Raw genomic sequence first — 23,884 nt, forward strand, 5'->3', positions numbered from 1 at the left:
AGCATCGGATGACCGACATCAAAAGATTAGCAATGTAATATGAGCAGACTGTCCTCACAAGCAGAGCAACATATGTTTTCGATCAAGTGACAAAGGCCTCCAGCAGCCACAGTGATTATGACAGGAGGAAAGGATGAAGTCAGGAGAGGTTGCTATACAGCAACAACAACTGTGTGTGGAGGAGTGGATGGAGGGTTCAACAAACCATCTCTGGCCACTGTTTGTTTCTCATTTTAAATCAGCAGTCAGTGCTGTTTTTTTTTTAAAGAATGACCATTATTGTTTCCTATCCCTAACCATCCATCTGTTGTTGTGCCTAAACCTAACCTAACCTTAGCCTTAGTGTTGTCACATCATAAAATGGCTTTGTTTTCCAAAGTGACAGTTTTAGAAGTCACAGACAAAATGATGATATCCTGCTAATAGGATAATTGATATTCAGTTTTCACTGATATATGACAAGGACAAGCAGACAATCTTCTCATGTTGTTGTTGCTTAAAAAATGACTGAAACAGTTATCAAAAATGTTGCAGCCTATTCAGTTAACCTTTTACACTCTAATCCTCTATAGTGTAACAGACGTCTCAATAGAAAGCCTTTTCATGTACAAAGTTTTAAGAGTCAGGTGCATTTAACATTGCTGCAAACTGTGCAGTTCTCAGCACTGTTGAAACCAGGTGCTCAGAGAGTCAGTGCCCTTCATCAGCTGAGGTGAGGCTGTAAGATAATATCATTATCTGGTTTAAATTATCTTCTGTGACTCATTGATCTTGTCTGAAATGACTTGGACTGAAAAAGGATTTTTATTTTGCAATGACACTTAAATGATTACTTTAAAAAATATTCATACTATGAAGTAGTAGTACCATATATTACGAAATTATTACGACACTGCACTGGGTGTAATAGTGTGTAAAATGTAGACACACAGGACGAAACCACAATTAAAGCATTTACAGTTGCAGTGCATAAAATGCTTTATATTAGTCTGGATATTAGCTGGGAAATAAACAGATTATTGCATTGCAGGAAAGTGCTGCTTGTTAGACAGGTCTTGTTTAGATTAGGAAATAAAATGAGCAAAACACAGCAAATACAAACACTCAGGGACATAGCAATAAACACTGCAGGATTTTAAAGCAATAAACATAAACAATATATTGCCTTAAGCAAGTACGAGGAATTAGTGGTAAAAGCAGAGTAAATCAATATGTCTCATATAGTGGAAAATAATATGTCAGGTAAGTATAGAAATACCACTGAAATGTTATTAACATGTAGTGAAACTGTTCTTCTACCTGTGCTGCCTATAGTTGAACCCTATATTGACCATTATGTACATATACAGGATTAACAAATACATTTTAACACAATAGCTGGTATGGTTAACAGATCTTCACAAAAATATAATATAAAACACTGTGTTCTATCAGCTTTTTAACAAATGTCTCCACTGACAATAACTCATGAGTTTTTTTTCCATGTAATATAAGCTAAAAAAGACTCACAGGTTCCTGAGATTCTTGTAGTCATGCAGGTCTTTGTCGTTGATGGAGGAGAAGCTGCTCTGGTTGGTGATGTAGCTGTCAGGAGATACAAGTGTGTGTCAGAAGGCTCATTTGTTAACGAGGGGAAGCATAAACAGAAACATTTCAATAAGCAAAGGAACATAATACACCCATATAATTAGAGTTCAAGATTAAAAAATGAGCACCTGAAGGACTGTAGCTGATATATGGTACTCAGGGGGAGCTGATAGCTTTGTTTTTAGTGAAGAAACAGGCACAGCCTTCGCCTCCACTCCTCAGCTGCGCTTGAGCTAGGCACTTGACCTGACCGTGTTTAAAGGCCAACAGGAGGTGACTGATGGTAACCCCTTCTCATGAATGAGTCTAACCGTGTGAACAGGTTCTGAAAAACACTACATGTACTTTTCAAATATCACAGCTTTGGGATCAGATGTCTGAGGACATCTAGGCCCAAACAAAACCTCCAGAGTGAACTGAGAACAATCTCTCCAATAGAAGGGACATGTAGTAACAGCCGCAGCAGAGCTCTGTGTCCAACACGAACCCTGTGTTACTGTTGCACAGACTGTTTGTCTAAATCACTAAAATCACTAAATCTAAATCACAAGGTCATTTAAAACAAAAAATATTCTAATTAAATTTGTAATTTCAAAGAACATTACAAGGCTCTAAATTTAGAGTCACCGGATTTATACCAAAATAATCAGATTCTAGTTCATCAAAGTCAAAAGATTGTCAAGTGACAACATCCCCAGTTCAAGTCCGGTCGGGGACCTCTCCTCTTTCGCCCTTCATTTCCTCTCAGCTCTCTACTGTCACTATCAAATGAAGCCCAAAAGCCGGAAAAACTTTATAAAAAAATAGTAATAAAATTTGATATGGGCCTTTCAATAATCAAGGAAGCAAGAATGTCAGCACTTTCACTGCTTTACACCTAAACAAACATTGATAAATGAAACCCATTCTTGGAAAAGCAGCATCGTCAACAAACTGTTTCATAAAATTACTTTCACTAGAGTGTAAATGCCACAACTAAAATTAATTTCCGACAAAATGTTTTCGAGGTAACAAGAAATCACAAACTTCACTGGAAGCAATAAAGACAAAAGCAGATGGTGTTTCCAGTTCCAGTAAGATTGCTGAATAATATTACTGTTGCCAAACACAAAGAGCGTGCACATCCATCTCTGGTTTGGCATCAGGTGTGATTAACCTGTCACTGCATGTTTGTGTCAGGGAACAGGGGGAGTTAAGCCTGCTACACACATTTGTCCATTGTCTTAATGCCTGTGGGCCATAAATCAATATTGTGATACACATATTTTCTGATATTTTTCATAGGTTAAATGTTGTCTTCTCAACCCTTACGAAAGGATGCACTCCCCATGAAACGACTTCCTATATTGTTTCTCTTGTGTTCATATCTTTAAAAGAGCCAATACCCACGAAGCATCACCAACATTATCAATGCTGCTGTTATCAGTCAAAAAGAAATGTCATTTTTGTCCTGATACCCACCTCCCCAGATCTACTGGAGGACATTTTGCAGACTGGGGCTTAAATGTGATTTGTTTGACTCAGCATTTAACATTAACACATCCATTTATATCAGATATTAACAGGGCGTGTAAGCGCTTAGGTTTTTACACCCATTTAGTTTATTCACACTGACACTGAACGCCTGTTCTGTCAAAGAGTGTGGCTTCAGTGCAGATGTCATAAAATCAGGATCTCTAACCAATTAACACAAGCGTGAGACACGAAGCGATCTCTTTTTTTTTTTTTTTTTTTTGGCAAGGTCGTTTGGAAGTGGAAGTCGCACGGCCATCAGTAATTTGTCTGTTTACATTAGCCGAGCACTCAGTGATCGCTCTTCACCAGCCTGCTGGCTCATTTTAAGCGCTTCCAAGGCTTCTCCAAGGCCACCGATAAAGATTGTTTATCTCTGACAAAAGTCATTATCAACAAGGCCGTTTATCTTTGCCAAGAACGATAATGCAGCAGTTAAATATTTCAATCTCCCGTTTAATTGCCGGCAGATAGAAACGCTTAGATGCTTGTTTCCATTTATTCTCAGGCCAAATGACGTTTTGTGAAATGACAGTGAAAGCTTGAAGGGAGGGCGGGGGGGGGGGGGGGGGGGGGGGGGGGGGGGGGTACAGTACCAACATCTACAATACACACTGAGATTTTCTTTCTCATCTCTGACGGGAAGGACAGTCCGGTCTTCAGCTGCACGCAAGGTGTTGGCACCGGCTGGAAGAATTTGCTCTTTGTCTTCACCTTCGATTTTTCTCCGCTTCTGCGGTTCATTTAAATACACTAATAAAAGCCATCTTGGGAAGTGTCTGCGCTAATATTTGGACAGTGGGGTTTGGTGAGTGCGTGTCCCCGTCCACAGGCGCGCGCGCGCACGCGGTCGCGCACGCGGTCGCATACAGACCGGATTTTGTCTGTTTGGCGGAATAAAAGTCTGTTAAAACCGCTTTTATTTTGTCAATGAGCTGCCTCCACGCTGGTGTTGAGAGGCTGATATGTGCCCCACGATGGCAACGAGTCTGTTATGCAATGTAGGTTACACATGATGCTTGTCTGAGCCGAACCCGCGCCGAATAAATTAATGTAACTTAGATTTTATATGTGAACTGGTATATTAGTGTGTTCGCCTTTAATCCCATGCGATGGATACAGATTCACTGAAAACGGAACCGGTTCTGGCTCTTTCTGTGCAGGACCGCGTCTGCCAGCTCCAGACACAGTTGACAGAGGAGGGGTGAGGGATGGCATTCCTTTATTTGCTAAGTGTTGGAAAAAGCAGCCACCTTGATGGAAGCGGGGTAGGCTACATGTGAATCTGTACAGGCCATGTGAATCCGACATCTCTCCTTTGTAAATCTGATGCTCAGAGACACTCACATGTCGGTGATGTTCTCCATCTCCGCCTCGGTCTGCAAGACGGGAAAGGTATTAATACCCTGCTCCGGATCCACGCAGGAGATCCTGGTGCCGCTGCAGGAGCAAGTCGACGGGCATGCCTCCGCGGACATCCACGGATTTCCCGAGCCCACTGCCACCCCGAGTGCCACGACCCACCACCACCACCACAGGCACCGCCACGACCCAGACCCTCTCCCCGGCGAGGAGAGAGCCCCGCTCCCGGGTCTCAAGGCGCTCATCTCGGGTGCCAACTTCAGCTGTAAGGCTCGCTGAACAGCACCACGGCCCGGCCGAGGTAGGCTGGGATCAGCCCCGGTTCAGCCAATCAAGGAGAGGAGAAATAAAGTAAAATCCGATGCTGAGGTGGATACAGGCGGCTCGGCTAGAAAACCATCGGCCGTGACAACGGTGACAGACAAGACTGCGAGAAAGGTGTGAAAAAAAAAAAAGAAAAACCGGAGAGCGTGTTGTCCCGTTCCTGCGTGTCTCCCTCAGAAACCCCCGTCAGTCAGCCAGTCAGTCAAAATCACACTGCCACACTGACGGGTGTGTGCCAAGGAGGATCTCTCTCCCCCCCCCTCTCTCTCCCTCCCTCTCTCTCTCTCTCTCTCTCTCTCTCTCCCTCTCTCTCTCTCTCCCGGCAGACAGGCACGGACTGGTGCCCCCTCGACACAATGTTCCGTGTGTGTGGATGATTCTCGGGTGGTAGTGGTCGGGTGGGTGGACAGGAAAGAGAATAGCTAAACGACAGTCAGGATGGAGAGCCGTGGGATGCGCAGGGATGAAGACCGTGATGGGGAGAGAGGAGGAAGAGGACGGGTGCCAGCATCAAGGCAGCTCATGTATAACGTGATATCTCATTGATCCCTGCTTCTTGCTCTGGGGGCACATGTGCTTTTGATGGATGACGGGATGAATCTGTATTTTTGGGGGGGGCCGTCAGGGGTTAAAGCTCCTCTCGGGGCACACGGTCTGTGACGGGCCTTGCCTTGAGTTGCGAGCGAGGTGTGAGCGTCCTTGTCTGTCAGAGGGAGAAAGAGAGGACGAGAGAGAGAGAGAGAGAGAGAGAGGTGGAAAGACCCCCCTTAAAGAGGTTATTTAATTTATCCGGTAGCTGGCTTCAGATTATGTGCGTAAATGAGATATAAGTAGCTATCAATTTGCAAGCTCTAATTGTCATAATCATTCTCATCATCACCGTCGTTGTCATTATAATCATCATCATCATCTGGTTGTTATACTAGGCGTTTCATAAGTAGACCTGTATACAGTTCATCACTGAAAAATAAAGTTGTCTGAAAGTAGTTAGGGAGTCACTCAAGTACCTCATTTCAGGACTTATATTTTGAAATAGGAAACAAAACAAAACAAAAAAACAAAAAAAAAAAAAAAATATATATATATATATATATATATATATATATATATATATATATATATATATATATATATATATATATATATATAATATGGAAAAATAAGGCAAATAAAAAGCAGCCTGCTAATTCTTCTACAGACCTTTACAATGCCAGCTGAGCTGACATTGTAAATACCCAGGACAAGATGTGGGTGTAATGTCTAAAGCAGCACATGAGAGAGAGTGAGAGAGAAAGAGGGAGCAATCGCCAATCATCAGGTCTTTAGCTGGCTTGTACTAGACCAAGCATCGCCTTATTAAATCATTAGGCCATATTTCATTCATCATATGGGGCTCCCAGCCAAAACCAGACCTGAATCAATAAGCTGTCATCTTAGAGTGGAAGCTATATACGGCTGTATGCCAGTCATTCTGCTGCTATGGATCCTAGCTCCTACTGCTGGACGCACTTCTGACACAGAAGTTGATCTGTATTTTACGCTATATAGCCACTGAGGAACAGAGTTAAGTTTCTTCTCACTCTTTCACCAGGTATAACAGCACATCTGCCTGTGAGCAGCAACAGCACCAACACACCACAGCTGTGGGGAGGCCTCTCCTCTCCTCTCCTCTCCTCTCCTCTCCTCTCCTCTCCTCTCGAATGTCCTGTCCCCCATGTGCAGCTCTAATATGACGTTTGCACTGACGCACAGGCTGTGCACTGAATAAAGGAGTGTAATTATGGAGCCCTGTCTGTGTCTGAACCAATCTGGTGGATGCCTGCCTCAGACACTGGACTATATTTTCTGCACAGAATGGGCGTACTAATTAAAACATTGTCTCACAAACAGAATATCCCAATTACTCTATGCTCCTTTTGAGACAGAGGTTATAGCCTGTGTCAAAGGTCTTTAACATATTAAACATGTATTCACCCTCTTGAACCATCTGTCATTCACAGCCAAAGCATCAGTCAGGATGTTTTATCCAACACTGTGAGTATGCCAAGTATATTTAGATTCTTGTGCAAATTATGCATTATGTTTAATGCTTTAATTGTAAAACACAAATCACCACTTTCCAATCACTGTACAAACAAAGTGAAGGTTATTTTTAAACTGACTTAGCAGTCAAAATGTATATTACATCTGGAGTAAGAAAAGGTTTCAGTGAGTGTCATACATTGATGACTGTACAGCAAAGTCAGCATCTGCAAACTAAATGTGGGGCTCTTTAAAAGGCGCAGATAAGACACTTTCCTGGAGTTGCTCTATTGACACTAAATTATAAAAGATAGTTTGAGATAGTACATTTAAAATGCCTTCATTTGAATGAGATTTGACTTGCTCAAAGTATACATAAAAGGAGCATGGGTGATGTGTATCCTATTTGTCTATGGAGCAACTCCAGCATTTGATTCTGAATGAGACACAATAAAAACTGATCATAAAGTCTAAAATGTAGAGCAGTATCACTAAATTGATGCAGTATAATTTAATTCAAAGGTTTATGCTCTATTTTCTATTGAAAGCAATATTGATTCTGTCGGTCAGATGGCAGGTGTATGTTTTTTTCTCATGATGTAACTAAGCTCCACTGGCAACATGACATCTTACTATCACTATCGTGTTTTTTTTATGGTCACAATTACCTCATGGGTATTGAGTTGCTGTGTCATTACACTAGAGCTGCAACAACATTTTATCATTTATCAATCTCTTAATGGTTGAGTTTAACATATGTTCGATTAGTCCATCACACGTTCCCAAAGCCAAAATTAATATTTGACCAGTTCTAAAGCTTTTAAAGTTAGAGTGACAGAAACCAAACCCACAAATTTTGGTGCATTTTTTTCAAAAATATCTCATTTGAGTAGTAGAATATAAAATATTCAAAAATGTATTTTTAATTGATTCATCGACTAATTGAAAATCTATTTCAGGAGGACATCACAGCGACCTTTTGCTGCATCACAATCAATATTGTTGCGACATAATCACCTTTTGTCGCATCACACTCATGGATTGTTGCATCAATCCCCTGTTGTTATATCACAATCACCTATTGTTGAATCAAATTCACCTGTTTTTGCATCAGAGTCACCCATTGTTGCTTCACAATCACCTTGAGTTGAGTTAGCATCAACCATTGTATAACAATCACCTATTGTGGCATAAGTTTTGCAAATAAGGTGTAGCTGCTCTCCTTTGGCTGCACAGACTGGAAACTATCTTTGTGATGACAGAAATTTGCACTGGTTTGTTTAAGGCTTCAGTGACACGCATGACGTATTCTGTGTTTTTACTCTAAGAACTTCAGATCCTTATCTTTTAATGTGCTCTCTCCCAAAGGGGATGCAATGTATTTGATCTTCTTCTGGCACCACTATAGTTTTCATTTCCAGACAGAAAGCTGTAAAAACAGCTTGGTTTGGGAAGCAAATGGAAATAAAATGAATACCCTTGTAGATCATTTTTTTGTATTCTTTAGATTTCACCCATTTCACCCTTTTCACCCTTCTGTCTCAAATGAAAAAAATAAATAAATAAATAAAAATTGTAATTTCGCTTCAAGTGTTGCTCGAGCAGGTATTCCGTGTATTACTTTTCCCCATACAACATTACTTAGATTTAATTGCATGTGTTTCACCCCAAAGATATAGGAGAAATCGGGTCATGATTGGGATACTAGAAACAATGAGGTGCAAGTATGTGAAGACAACATCACATTGGCTCATTCAGTATATCAAATGTTTTTCTTCCCTCCCTAACTGTGAGGGATTTTGATACATGATCTGTGCATGAACAAACCTCAGTCCTTTAGAACAATCACATGAACCTGTCCTAACCTCTGCAAGCCAGCCATGTGTATTATGGTCCAGAGAAATTATACACTAGTGCTCTCTAGTGGCTGCTGGGATATTTCAATAAATGTGTACAGTGTCATTTGCACAAGCCTCATTCACACAAGAACGATACAACTTTTCCAGGGAGTTGGAGGTTTTTATAAATGAAAATAGTTTACTGCAATTCATGAAAAAGATAAAATGAAAAACCGTTAACTAATACTTAGTCTACTATTCAAGGCTGTTGGGGACACAGGAAGAGAAGAGTATATAAGAGAAAACAGAGGTCATAGTATTCTGTGGTATTTGGTCAGACTTAAGAGGGCTTGTGCAAATAATTATTCCTGTTGCAGCAGAACAGTATGCGTGACTGCATGACTCAACTATACGCATTAACTCTTAAAACTTGTGTGTGTGTGTGTGTGTGTGTGTGTGTGTGTGTGTGTGTGTGTGTAGTTTTGTGTGTTCAACTAATCCCTTAATGTCCTTGACCATTTAACCTGATGGCAGCTACCCAAGACATCAGTCGGCCCCAGTGTGCTTGTGTGTGTGTGTGTGCGTGTGTGTGTGCGTTTGTGTGTGTGGAGAGAAAGAAAGAAAGAAAGAAAGAAAGAAAGAAAGAAAGAAAGAAAGAAAGCCTTAACCTTATCACAACACATTTGACAAAAATATTTACTGCAGTATCCTAAAAACTAACAAAATAACAAGAAGACATTACCAGGGAGGAAAGGCAAGGAAATAAAAACAGATCCAGGGAGAAACAGAGACAGAGAGAGTCACAGAAGGAGGGGGGTGGGAGGGGAAAAGGATAGGACAGGTGTGCTTAAAAAGTCTCTCAGCAAGTTTCTGGCCATTGTTGAACATCCATGAACAGAGAGAGAATGGAGCTGAACATAATGGAGAAGAAGAACGACGAAAGAGGGAGAGACAACAAGGCCTTTGAGTCAGAGGTAGGCAAAATATCTGAATACAGGTCAGACTGGTCACTCAAGCTATTCTTGAATGATAATACAGTTTACAAGAACTGGAAACATTTCATTTTCACTGCTGTCAGTTTCAACAGCCCTCTATATGTAACCTCATGGAAAAAAAAAAGTTCATTCACGAATTAATTTGTTAAAACAACATCTCTCTGTAATTTTTTTCCGAATCAGACCATAAGCTTGGCAAACCAAGTAAATAAAAAATAGTTTTGGGCATCGTTTTACAACAAATTTGTTGTAACTGCACTGTAATGTTTTTGCCATCCATTTATGGTAAGGTTTGATAAATCTAAATATATCCAGTGGCTTCAGTATCAGGTTTGCAGGATAAATAGGCTGTTTCATCACACACTTCACCTGACACACACCCGCAGAGGCAGTGCTTGTTGCTCAGCGTGCACAGGAAAAGAAGCACTCCTTCAAATTAACAGTTTGAATTTAGCTTCAGAGGAAATATGTGTCACTGTGCAAGTACTCTTGTGTAAATATATATTGCAAATGCATCCTTAAGACGTGTGTGTGTGTGTGTGTGTGTGACAGGAGCAGGATCAGATATACGTTGATGTGGACAGTGCTTCCGAAGTTGCAGACAATGCACAGAAAAAGACAGAGCAACAGAACAAAAGGTTGTTACTTTGCCAAACACACAATATCTTTTCATGTCAGATTTTCTCTGTGTCTTCTAAATCACCAGCCTCTCTCTTGTCTCTTTGATGTAACATTTATGTTCTCTCTCCTTATCTTTCTTTTTTTGTGTGTGCCTAGCTTGCTGGAGAACAAAATGGAGGCAATCCAAGGCTTTTTGGCTGATCACAGAGGCCAGATCCGCCTGTTTATACACCTGGTTTTAGCAGCAGGTTAATGATCTTATTAGCATCTGTTAAAGGGTAACTCAGGACCCTAAATGGATTGTAGTTCTCTGTTTGCAGGCCTCCACATGAAACTAACTTCTTAAATTGAAAGCATGAGAGAGACTCATTAATGCTGTGTGTGTACTGTTCTGCTCAATTGATTTTCTTTGTTTGGTACTTTTGATTTCGCTACCACATAGGATAAAATTACCAAACCTAAACAACTGAAAAATCAATATCTAGTCCTGCTTTAGGACTTTCGGTCTGCATGAAGGCTTGTAAAGGGCAATTTAATTTACCTTTGAAAAGTAGCTGCGCTGGTTAGATTGGACCTACATGCTCTGTGCCTTGGAGAATATTGACATCAGCATGTGTGTGTCTGTGTGTGTGTGTGTGTGTGTGTGTGTAGACCAGACTGAGAAAAATAGGGAGAGAACATTTTTCTTCTATTTAGGACACTTTACCATGGAACTGCTATGATTGTTACTGGAAAAAACAAACCATGATTTATAACAGCAAATGTGGATGCCCGTCGTATTACTGTTCAGACACACAAATACAAACAATGACTTGTCAGTGCATCCTCGGTAGCAATTTATGAACAGAATTAGTTTTATTGTGACATTTTATTGATCCGAAGATAATAACAGATCATACAGCAGGCTTTGACCTATGCAACTTATGTTTCTCTGAAGTATCACCAGTGACTTTTAGTCCTTTTTACAAACGTTTTAGAGCATTGTCTGACTTTAGAAATTTTTTTCTTCATGTACCATTCTTAATATGGTGAATGAAAAATGTTCTTATCAGCACGCCAATCTGCTGAACATGAAAATGATATGAACTATAATGAAAAATATGCAAAATAGATGCATACAGAGGGAATGCATTTTGCATAACAAGCACCTTTGCTTTTGGTTCTTCTAAGTATATTTTGACACTAATACTTTTGTTCTTTTACTCAGTAGTGCTACATTGTGGTATTGGTACCTCTATTTTATAAAAGATCTGAGTACTTGTTCCACTACTGCAACAGACTGGTGGTAACACATAGAGTCACAGATAAGTCAGATTTGTCTTTTGAGGATGAGTTTTGATTTTGCAGTGCAGTGGAGCTTTGTGGCAGGAGCTTACACCCCCTCATGGCTTCTTGTAACGCAGCAAATACATGAAAAGATTTAAATAGTTTTAATAAAAATGGTTTAAAATGTTGTCAGCACTGTGGGATATAATTCATATTAATTCTGAATTTATTTCAGGCTTCATTGCCATAGTGATAGCGGCATGTGTTCTGAACTTCCACCGGGCTCTCGGGCTGCTGGTCATCTCCTTGGTAACCGTATTCTTTCTAGTCTGGGATTGGATGATGGAACACTATGGCAACTGGGTGTGGGAGGAGCTCCATCCTATAAGAGACCTTCTCAGCAGAAACTGGTTCTGGATCAGATGGTGAGGAATAAGGTGTTGTTCAAGCCCTGTTTCAGTTTCCCTAGGCTGGCGTGCACATTCCCAAATAAAGGACAGAGGCTTATTGGTGATTTCACCATAATGATGCCTACAAACAAGATCAATCAAGCCATTGTAAAGTCACTTTACTAAAAGCCCTTCTAAGTAGCTTGAGCTAATGTTGGCTATAGCTAGTTAGTTAGCTAATGCCCAACCCACATGGAAACAAAAAAATGTTGCAGTGGTGAAACATTAGTCTAGCATGAACATAACTTCTTATATCATATTGCAAACAAAGAACATTGTCTTCTCTCCCATGCTCTACAAATAAAATCAGCCACACAAAAGGTTCACCTCCTGAAAAACAGCTCAAGTTTCTTATAGTCATTGAACCAGAAGAACTAATTTCACCAAATTGTGTAGCACTGAAATCATTATATAATGAACAATAAAATACAAAATGGACTTCATATTAAACCTCACCTAAAGTGCATAGCAAACAAACTCTATTTTCCTCAGGGAGATCATTAAACCTGCTTGACCTGATACCTCACCTGATAATATGTTCTTAACTTACATATGTGTGTATATGTAAGTATTATGTATATAATGTCCAAGACAGATCAGATGAGATGAGGGTTCCTCTGTCTCCTGGCAACAATAATTTCCTCAGACTGAGAAAATTAATTATTTGTGAAATTAGCATGAATCATGAATTTAAACAGGGCAGGTTAAACGAAACCAGAGCAGTTGATATCACAGGGTGAGAAAAAATGTGTGCTACAGTGCACATATAGTGAAGTTATGCCACTAGCTCAAAGACACTTAAGTGGAAGTTTCCTCAGCAGAAAGGTGAAGCAGGGACACAAAATAGATTACAATAAATGTTACAACGACCCGAAACATAAAAATAACAAACGTAACCAAATGGGTTAAAAATTCTCAACTTTCCTGATCACCCACTCAAAAGAGTTTGATCTCCTTCCTTCAGCTCACCGCTATAGGATGTTTCAAACAAAGATGTACTGCACTACACTCTCTTTTATTCCTGTAGCTGTTAAAGGGTGAATCTGTCAGTGTAAGCAGCGGCAAAAAACTGCAAAACAGCAAAAAAATCTACTGTATGCTAACTGCTGCAGCACCAAACTGCAGACTAAGTTAGTCACTAGCTAGTGAGCCTAGTGGAGCATTTAGCAGCTAAAGAGCAAGATATTCCCCTTGGGAGTTTTTGGAGAGAAAAACAGAGCTAAGAGGGAGTGTATATTGGACTTATATTTGTCAGGTGGCCAGAATCAGGGCTAAAGGAGATAGTCAAATATGAGAGGATAAACATCATGGCGAATTTGGACCCGAGCCTTTTGGAGGTTATATAGTCTCCTTACAAATACTGCACAGGCTGCTTGAATTTCCCATAGCATCCTCAGCAACAGAGTCTTTTCCACTCAATCTTATCAAAACTGGTTGATATAAACGGTTTTATTAAAAGTGCTAAAAGTGTTAAAGATGGCACGGTCTTAAAAATGTTGTGATTGAGTGGCTTTATACGCAGTCTAATCCTTTCCTGAGTAATCCACCATCTGAGAATATAAAAACATTTTCTTATAAAAGACAGGGAATGCTCTTTTTGTCATCCTGTTACTTTTTTACTGCCGCCTTCTTACTGATACACAACTAACATTACAGATGTACTCTCTCCTCTGTCTTCCTCATCTCTCTCTCTCTCTCTCTCTCTCCAGGGTAATATATGTGTTAGTGCTGGTGGCATTGGTGTGTTGGCTTGCACTGGACACAGCCCAGCTGGGGACCAGACAGCTTGTGTCTTTCTTTGGTTTGCTGCTCTTCATCTTCTTAATGCTGCTGTTCTCCAAACACCCATTCAGGGTAAGGGATGTAAATGCAAGCTTCAATGTGCATACACACATGATGACAACAAAATTCATGATCATATGTTGTACATGTGTGTTGCAGTGGCCTTGGCAAACTTTGTTTTGTGGGATTGGGCTCCAATATGTCTTTGGTCTGCTGATTCTCAGGACCACATTTGGCTTTGGTGCCCTGGCATGGCTTGGAAAACAAGCAGAGGTGCATAAATACAGACACAAACACTAACATATAAATTGTCAGTGGCTTGTCATTGTTTTTTTCTACACTGCCAGCATAAACATCTGCTTTTGCCTTTGGTAAATTTACTTAACGTTACTATAGTTATGAAACATTCCTGCTGCATCTTTTGAAGTATAGGTGATGGAAGATTTATAGGTTACATGAAAAAGATACAGTAGATTGTTACCAAACTTTATGTTTCTGTTGCTAACAATTCAAAATCTCCTCCATACAGACTTTTATGTCATTCACAGACGCTGGGTCTAAGTTTGTGTTTGGTAACAATTACACAGATCACTTCTTTGTCTTTCAGGTATGACACACACCTGCATGATGCACACAAGCACACAGACATGAATGAGCAGAAACAATGACAAGAATAAGAGCAAAACTGAACTTAATTTAACAAACAACCTGTACTCGTCAAAATGAAAGTGAACAGAGAGCCACAACTGTTACAAATCTGGATGCTGTTAGAATCAGGTATAAAGGAATATGAATAATGAGGTTTCTTATTTTCCACGTAAAATGTCATATTCTGAATAGGAAACCCGGATAAGACTCAGGATACTAGTGTGCATTCAAACATACTTAATGATACCAATGATGAGGATGAGGATTATGATTGACTCTCCCCAGGTGATGCCTATACTGGTTTTTTTAAGCTCTGTCATCTCCATCCTCTACTATATTGGCTTCATGCAGTGGCTCATTTCCAAGGTGAGAAAGTGGGAGAATAAAGAGCATGTATGGAGAGAAATATTATTGTTAAAGCACCTTTCATAAATTCAGTTTAGGCAATAAAGACAAATAATGAATGTTTAAAGTAATTTGAAATTGGAGCTGAATGAAAAAATGGGGGCCATTATTTTTCCGTTTTTAATTGGTATAGTTTATATTGTAGTTCTCAGTAGTTCCTTTGATTTTTCATGCCATGCTGATTTTTTTTTTTTTTTTCTCAGATTGGACTGGTAATGCAGGTTACCATGGGAACGTCTCCTGTCGAATCAATGGCTGCAGCTGGGAATATATTCCTGGGACACGTAAACAACAGTTTAAACAATAAATAATGACAAACAATCAATGATATAAGTATATTAACCCATCAATCCACTAATCTCATATCAACCCGGCCTCTTTCTTTCAGACAGACTCACCCCTCCTGATTCGTCCATACATCAGCGGACTAACTCTCTCTGAGATCCATGCTGTGATGACAGGAGGTTTTGCCAGCATCTCTGGCACCATTTTAGGAGCCTTTATTTCCTTTGGGGTGAGGAAGATGTGTAGGAGGAAGGGGAGGAGAGGATGACAAGGGCACTAAGATTGTCAGTGTTAAACCACTATTAATAGAATATATTTTATGCAAGTAATAAATATCAAAGATGAAGGTCCAGATTGTGGCTTGATGTCATCAACAGTTGAGTTGTTTAAAAAAAAGTAGGATTGTAGGTTGTCCCCCAACCAGGTTGTCAGTAGGATAACAGCAAAATAGGACATGTTATCAAGATAATCAAGATGATGATATCAAGCTTTTTTTATTAACAATTTAAGTGCCAGTTTGGGAATGCCAGTGATTTACCTGTATAGTGGGAGTTCCTGAACCAAACTCAGAATTATATTAACCACAAAAGCACAACTTTAAGCTGGAAGAAATTTGTAATATCCCAAAGTTATGAGAGTAAGACTTAGAAAAGAAAACTACTTTAGGAGCACTGTTTAAAATATAGCCTGGTAATTTTCAATTCCTGGTCATAAGATCTGAGGGAATTATTTAGACTCTGTACTGACCTGACAGTTTGCAAAGGATTTTCACAGCTCTGACAGGAAGTGACCACTGCAGTTTGACTACTGAACTTATGTAACCTTCTGTGAGCTCTTCTTTTTAGGTTGATGCAGCCCACTTGTTGACAGCATCATTGTTGTCTGCTCCCGCCTCCTTGGCCATTGCCAAGACGTTCTGGCCTGAAACTGAGACCCCGAATGTAACAATCAATGACCATGGCCTCAAAATGGACAAAGGGTAGGAAAGGCCAGAATAGACACATATATATAAACACACACACACAAAAACATACTCTTATCTACTTCTTTAAAACATGTTCATATGTGATCTGTATGATTTCTTTTTCACAAGGTTGACTTGCAGAAACACTGAATCTGTTTAGTCATCTTCCTGTTGTCTGTCTTCATCCATCTTTGAAATCCTGTATGCATTACTCTGCTTTTGTAAAGTCGTCATTACACGTGTTGTGCCATGGAAATTGGCATTCATTTTATTTCTACTAAATTTCTAAGACACAAAGAATTTAAGAAACTTATAATTATGGATTATCTCTCATCATTTATAATGTAAATACAAGATATAAGAAATAAATGTCATAAAAATATCATAGAAAGCATAATTTAGCTTTCTGATACATGTAGACACTCTATTACAACATAAATGTTATGTTTTAAAACAGATTATGAGTAGACTGTTTATTTTCCATGAAAATCTTTGCTTCTTTGCATGTTTTGCTAAATAGAACCTTCCAATTCCAAGCAGAAAGCGAGTTCTGAGGATTACAAACTTCTGTTTGTGTTTGAACTGTTTCACAAAAACCAAATTCTTACAAATTTGATAGGATTTTGATATTGTACATGTGGAATACATTAAGGGTGCCTGTCATTTTCATGTATGAAAGAGATCTGTTCCACAAATCTGTTTTACTCTTTGAAACTTTGAACCTCAATATCTCAAAACCCCTGTATTTTAACAGTCAATGTGCAGAACTGCAGCAACACTCACAATATTTCAAATGTCATCAACCCATCAACACCGATATGCTGATGACACTGTAATATTTTGATGAGATACTGGTCAGAAGATTGAATGTCATAACTTTTCAAATCCCTGTGTCTCCTCAGAGAGAGTAAAAATGTGTTGGAGGCAGCATCCCAAGGTGCATCCTGTGCTGTGGGTTTAGTGGCCAACATTGCTGTCAACCTCATTTCCTTCCTGGCACTTTTAGCCTTTTTCGATGCTGTCCTCTCCTGGCTAGGTGGGATGTTGGACTGTCCAGAGCTCAGCTTTACGGTGAAGACCCTGATTACACACGCAAACACCATTTGTCCAGCTACTGAGAGTATATTCAAACATCAGCCCACATGTGCAAACTCACACTCCCTTTATTTCTGCCCGTCCTTCCTTTAGCTCATCTGCTCTTACGTGTTCATGCCTCTGTCCTTCATGATGGGCATTTCCTGGGAGGACTGCTTCATTGTTGCTGAGCTGATTGGCATAAAGACATTCCTCAACGAGTTTGTGGCCTATCAGAAGTTGTCAGAGTTAATTAAGAGGCGGAAGGCAGGAGGGCCTGAATATGTGAACAATGTAAAGCAATATATTTCTGTAAGTTTCACTCATCTCACCCAGTGTTCTCACTTTTTTTAGTTCACAGTATCATTGTCATTTTTGTTTTTCCATTGAATTTACAACTATTTCTTTATGTTATTCGTCTGTCTCCTGCATCAGGAGAAATAAATGGAGTAAAAATAATGGGTGACTGGTCCAGAAAGAGAGTATGATTTAGTGGTAACAGTCAGTCATTGTCTGCCCTCTAGGTGATAAAATCCAGTGAGGAAGGGTGTGATACCAGTTTCATTATCCACACTGTTATGCACTCATTAGATCATTGTATTTCACACTGTTCTATCTCAGTGGTGATAAACTAGTGTTTAGTTAAAATGTTTTGAACCTTGTTTTGTACCACTAGTAACGCTACGGAGCAATGTTATGATTGGGTCTTGTTTTGTTTGTTCTTGTTCGCGTGTATGAGGATGCACATGTACTCGTCAAACATGCATGTGAAGCAGTACATATAACTGCACATGACTGAATGAGGAACCTTTAAATGCCATGTAGTGGTGTTTTTCCCTTCAACAGCTACATAGGCTATGACAGAAAATATAGTGCTGTATGTAGTGGTAAATGTAAGGCACCAAAGTCAAAGTTCACATCACATCAACTTTGTGCCTGTTTGTGTGTATGTTTGTACTTTTTTTTTTCACTCAACAATTTAGATTAATTCTGTTTTCTCATCTAGGTCCACTCTGAAACCATCGCAACCTATGCTTTGTGTGGATTTTCCAACTTTGCTGCCCTGGGGATGTCAGTTGGAGCCCTGTGTGAGTGGCACCTCTGAGCTTTAGCAAGCCTGAGCACCAACACCAAACAGGCTAACAGGAAAATCAAAGTTCATTAAGTTTCCAATAAAGTTTCAGATAAATATGTTATAATTTTAATTCAGCATGTTACTGTAAACAAACAGATACAATTTCTGCCACACACATAGAAATGTTGCTTATACAGGATGAAAAATGGGATGTGTATTTTACTTTTTTTATCTTTTTTTATGGCTGGCACAAGTGGGCGTAAGTGGTGAGGAATCCATCTGTTACATTTAAGTGAGTTGCAGTGTGTGGGCTGAATGGGAGTTAAGTCTGTTTGATTTAGCCTGTGGCTGCCTTATGGCCTGGGAAACAAAAGTAAACTCTGATATTCCTCCCTAATTCTAAAACAAATATAACATCACCAAATGTCCAAAACCTAATGACTGCATTTGTGTGTGAGTTTATGTTTGTGTATGTGCTTATACAAATGTCAAAAGTAGGGTGGCATTGGAAAAGGACCTTGTATCTTCAACAAAAGCCTCCACCAGATCATTAAATGTGCAAATTCAAGTTTCTAATCCAAAAACCAAAAAAATGTGTGATGGTGTTGAATAGAAAAAAAACCGCAATGTGGTAATTTTGGCTATGGGAATCAAAGAGTTATTTGTGGGTAAGTTTCTTAAGTAGTCACCAGTTGAATATTGCCAACTTTTATTGCCCTTGACATGACAAATGAACAGGCTGACCTTGATAAATCTACTTTAAAATTAAATCTCTTTGTAGCACAAGATACAGTCCAAAAAATCCACAACAATTTACTCTAAAATGATTGAAAAACAGGGGAAAACATTGCCCTCCATCCCTCTCTCTCTCCTTCCCACTCTCTCTCGCTCTCTCATTGACAACAGACAGTCTGTCATGATCAGACCAGCTAAAAACAACAAGGCATACGCGTTTATTTGCATATTGAGCAGGGAAGTGAGATCCGATCACAAGTGGTCACTCGAGACACATGGAGATGCATTTTAATGCCAGGTGTGAACTGACGTACTTAGACTTGTCCACTTGTGTTCAGTTCTGGTCTGAAAGGGGCCGCAGCTGCAAGTAGAAGAAAGCGCCAACCAACAAATAGCCTATTTCATATAAAATGTTTAAGTGGAAACATCATCTTTGATACTTTTATTATTTTAGCATACAACTCTAATAATATAAAAAAAACCCTGATTATATAGTATGCGTACATATGTTGTATACTGAATGCATGAACAAATTGTTGTGGTGGTTTCTTTGCTGCTGTTTGTTGTCTAAACGTTATTGTTACAAACCTGTCGCTGTTAAAGTCTTATTAAAGACTTGTTTCCATTTTTCGTAACACATAGTTGTTTTTCCAGCGGCCTTGGCTCCTGAGAGACGGTCTGACATCTCCACTTGTGGTCTCAGAGCTCTGATTTCAGGCAGTGTCTCTTGTTTCATGACAGCTTGTATTGCAGGTGAGTATCGAGTCTATCTGTGCCTTGATTTGTCATTTACTGTATCCATATAGTGAATGAACTGTATGCTGTTAGGCCTCATTCAAATAGCCTGTTTCTTACTTGAATGAAATGTTATGGTAAGATAAAGCAAATATTCGAAATAAACCTTTTTGGTAGAATATTAATACAGTGATTAGGAGCAAAAACATGGGTAATATCTAAATGAGCTCTGTGCTTTAAGAAATGTTAATGGTCACTTTAAGCAGAGACTCTGGCCTGGTAGGCCCATTCAGTAATCTATCCATGCATAAAATGTACTATATCTAAAATATATCCCTATTACATACATATTCCTTACTATTTTGAGTTTAGAGTTAAATGTTAAGAAAATAAGTGCCTCGTTTTGGGAGAATTCAAGTGGGTAATAAGTGGTGATTAGCCAAGGACCATAAACTTTTCAAATACAATTTTAATCACAATTTACATGAATATTCACACCAATATGTCATATTAATAGATAACACATGCACCCTAAGCGCTAGCCTATTACATATTCACATACATTCTGTACAGTATATTGGTCTATCACGCACAAATGTTCATGTTCATGTTGACTTCACGAGCTTCTTGTTAACAGCCATATTTGTATTATTCCTGCTTTTCAACATTAATGAACAGTAAGAATAGTCAGAAATTTGTCTGAACTACAAAACTAAAGTTTGTAATTAGTGATTAATGTTTCACAGCTTTAAAGGTGTGAAAATGTGGAACAGTTTACATGCTTTTGTATTGTATGTGTGAATGGATTAGAACAGAAATAATACCTTCTTCTGTGGGTCTCTAGGTATGTTGTACATCCCTGATCTTCAGTGCCCACATTTCCTGAGCACAGAGTTCAGCAACAACAACGTGACTATCAGCAACCAATTGGTCACCTGCTGCACACTGCTATATGACAGGTGTGTGTATGTGTGTACTTGTGTTTTACTGTAACAAGTTGATGTTTGGACCCTGTTTGGACCTGTTTGTGTTTGTGCTTTTGGAATAACTGATTCCTAGTTAACCATATATTTGCTCTTTTGCGGTGTATTTACTCTCTTCTTGACACCACTTGCAGTTATTTTCCAGAAGTGGTCAAACAGTCCATTGGATGGGGTCTTCCCAATAAATTAAAGAGCTTTTTAGCAAACTCTCTTGCTAACCCAAAAGTTGTTCTTATTAGTGGCTCATAAATAATGTATAATGTTTTTTTTTTGTTATTTATTTAACATTAGTAAAGCATTTATTTATTTATTTATTTTGATATTGTGATGCAGTTAAGAATACATCACATCAACTTTGTGCCTGTTTGTGTGTGTGTGTGTGTGTGTGTACGTTCGTGCGTGTGTGCATGTGCTTGATTTGCAGTGTGACGGTGTTTGAGCCATGGAACATGACGATTGGGGAAGAATTCAGTCAGAGCAGTCTGCAAGGCTGCTGCACAGTCACACCCCCGACACACTTCAACTGTACCTCGGTGCTTTGAATCACTGTCAACAAAAACACACATTTTACTGGTAGAAATGTTAATGTATTAATGTATTTGTGTGCAATGTGCAATTTAAAGTGCATTTTCAATTAAGTTGTCCTTCACTGGTTTTGTACAAAAAAGCCATCCTTATGTCACACTAATCGTAAGTCGGTGTGTGTGTGTGTGTGTGTGTGTATGTGCGGAACACAGTACAGGTAATGCTTTACATTAAAACAGTAGAAGTACAGAAAAAAAAGTCAAAAGGTGAAGAATAAAGACTAATATGTAGTAAACTGAGTATCATTATTATTTCTGTCAGTTGAATTGTCTGATAAGTTGTTACATTTTCATGAAACACCTCTAATTAATAACTTTTTTAGCTGCAGCTATGAGCACAGGTGAAAATCATGAATGTCTGTATATATATAGTATGTGACCATACAGGATGGCAACTCCTTGTATTCAGCACAATATGCCACCACATATTTGATACCTCACTTTTCTTTGCCTTGCCTGAATGGGCTGAGTATTACAGTGACAAGCAAAAATAATGTATTACTTGGCCACTGGATGTCAGTGGTGTCTTCTTTTTCTCAAAACATGTTGAAGTGCCTGCCTTATTCATCAATTTAAAGCCAGCAGTCATTCTGGCTTGACTGGCAGACCGATTGTCCAAGTAGCTGGCTTATTAACACTTACAGAAATGATGGATTCTAACCACCTGCTGAACAAAGAGGCCGGTATCAGTGCTGTGCATTTACTACATTGGCATGTGTGAGCCAAGCATGCAGTCACAGAGATGGCAAATGACAGTCTCTTCATTAAATTCACCACAAGCAAAAGGTCAGATGGCTCCCTTCTCAGCGGGCAGGAGGTGTGTTCACATGTGTGAATTTCACACACCCACAGAGAGGGAACATTAGACTCAGCCATCAGACGTTGACGCATAGGGCGTTTTTTAGGCTCTGTGCTACCATGTGTCCCCCGCCCTGAAAAAAAAATAAAATCACTGTGGGCTCATTTTCATTTTCGTGTTTGTCAGCATCATGTCTTGGAATTTTGAGGAATCAGAATGCTTTGACAGTCTTTCCGTGTAGGGCCAAGAAATAAAAAGTTTTGAAAGCTAAAACAAACTACAGGACATAATATTTTTTAAGGTTGTGTCATTTGATCAATATGTTGCTCAGTCTATTTGGTACATCACTCTTATTTGTTTGCCTGTCAAATGTGTATTCATAGACCCTTTTGAATCCTATATATTATTAATGTATAAAAATAATCTGAACAACATAGCACTGTAACAATATTATAACAACATAATAAATATGTATGTGAGATTATGTGATTTGGAATTTTGCCTTTGATAAAATGCTTTTCTTGTGAACATCTTGGCTGGACAGTGTTTACTGTAAATTAATACTGGTGACAAATGTTCTGTTTTCATTTGTGTTAGGATGACAGGTGAAAATCAGCTGCTCAGCCACATATAAAAACTGACACATTAACAGTGATTTTTTAAATTTTTTTTTATTAATGTGCATTATCCCTTTTAAATAAATAAATCAAAAACAACAACATTATTATTATTATTTTTTTAAATGACATCAAATCATTTGGCCCAACATTACAGCAGTTGTTAGTTTCCCTGAATGTGCCCTTCAAAAATTTTTTGTTACTAAAATTAGCAAATATCTTTGTCTGAGCCTTAAGAAATCATAATGATTATTATTATTATAGTTCTAAAATTTGAAAATGGACAAAAGAGACAAAAGGACAAATACACCAAAGACACTGACACTAATTCAGGGAAAATAGCACAAGCATGTATTACTTAAATACAGTTTATATTTATGCTTAAACTTAGAGCATAGCTTAAAGTAAATTTACCTTACAGAAAACAGATTAAGCTCTATTCTTTGGGCTTTTTGTGTATTATTGTGAATTTAATTATTGCTAATTATAGTTATCGTTGTCTATTGGGTATAGTGTGTTAGATTGTGGGCATTTGCAAATGTAATAAAAATTGTTTCAATGAAAATTTTCGCTGAAATTCAAATTTAAACATGTTAAATATTTACTTTCAAGCATGTCCATGTTTTTATTATACCATATATAATAAAACTGCTTCTGTGAAACAGTAAAAGCAACACACCGATCAACCACAACTTTAAAACCAGTTTCCTGTTGTGGCTGATTGTTGTATACAAGGAGAAGACACAAAGATACGAGAAGGACAGAGAAAGTTGGACAGATGGAAAACAGAAGGACAGAGAGGAAGAGGCTGAGGAAGCCGAGACTGGTGGATATTGGATTGTCATGTAGCACCACTCCAACAGAGGAAGAGGGGAGTGAAGAGGAGGACAGAAAACCTGAATGATTGAAATGAAGTTGTCATCCACTGGCACTCCAAAGAACACATAAAGATTGGAGGGATCGAGGGAGGGAGGCTGGGATGAAGGAAGCATATGAAGGTGGATCAAGGAATGGCAGAAAACATACTGATTGAAAATGGTAGTTTGGAGGGATTCACAGAGGCACTTAGAGGGTTGATTAGAAAAGAAAGAGATGGTAAGAACATGGAAAACGAATCAGAGAGGGAGGGAAGAGGAAGAAGGGCTCAAGATGGAGCGAGGGATTGACACAATCAAGTGGAGGTGATAATTATGCACATCGATAGATAGATAGATAGATAGAT

The 23,884-nt window shown here is 38.9% G+C and overlaps 2 protein-coding genes across 5 annotated transcripts in view; one reads left to right on the plus strand and one right to left on the minus strand.

Moving 5' to 3' along the window:
* ntrk2a (neurotrophic tyrosine kinase, receptor, type 2a) overlaps window positions 1–5,014 on the minus strand; it is an 82,199-nt gene extending 77,185 nt beyond the window's left edge. For 2 of the 3 annotated variants that reach the window (XM_071483119.1, XM_071483118.1), the window contains exons 1-2: window positions 4,447–5,013; window positions 1,510–1,584 (exon numbers count right to left, since the gene is read on the minus strand). In XM_071483119.1, coding sequence (XP_071339220.1) covers window positions 1,510–1,584; window positions 4,447–4,706 — 335 coding nt within the window. In that variant the 5' untranslated portion in view covers window positions 4,707–5,013. Of the gene's footprint in view, window positions 1–1,509; window positions 1,585–4,446 lie in introns of all 3 variants that reach the window. The other variant, XM_071483117.1, reaches the window with a different exon arrangement.
* Window positions 5,015–9,485: 4,471 nt separating this feature from the next.
* On the plus strand, window positions 9,486–21,311 carry LOC139624201 (solute carrier family 28 member 3-like). 2 transcript variants are annotated; one of them, XM_071483121.1, is made up of 17 exons: window positions 9,486–9,619; window positions 10,193–10,278; window positions 10,418–10,509; window positions 11,763–11,952; window positions 13,686–13,830; window positions 13,918–14,031; window positions 14,288–14,365; window positions 14,692–14,772; window positions 15,015–15,095; window positions 15,200–15,325; window positions 15,942–16,075; window positions 16,963–17,131; window positions 17,249–17,446; window positions 18,141–18,222; window positions 19,599–19,697; window positions 20,524–20,638; window positions 21,087–21,311. In XM_071483121.1, the coding sequence occupies exons 1-17, from the start codon at window positions 9,536–9,538 to the stop codon at window positions 21,202–21,204; spliced, it is 1,992 nt and encodes a 663-aa protein (XP_071339222.1). In that variant the 5' UTR covers window positions 9,486–9,535; the 3' UTR covers window positions 21,205–21,311. The 2 variants fall into 2 exon arrangements, with proteins under 2 accessions (XP_071339222.1, XP_071339221.1); XM_071483120.1 differs by having other exon boundaries at window positions 10,193–10,509.
* Window positions 21,312–23,884: the final 2,573 nt, after the last annotated feature.

This window comes from Trachinotus anak, unplaced genomic scaffold (assembly GCF_046630095.1).
Source record: "Trachinotus anak isolate AG129_WGS33_773 ecotype Australia unplaced genomic scaffold, CSIRO_AGI_Tana_v1 ptg000008l, whole genome shotgun sequence".
Classification (NCBI taxonomy): Eukaryota; Metazoa; Chordata; class Actinopteri; order Carangiformes; family Carangidae; genus Trachinotus; species Trachinotus anak.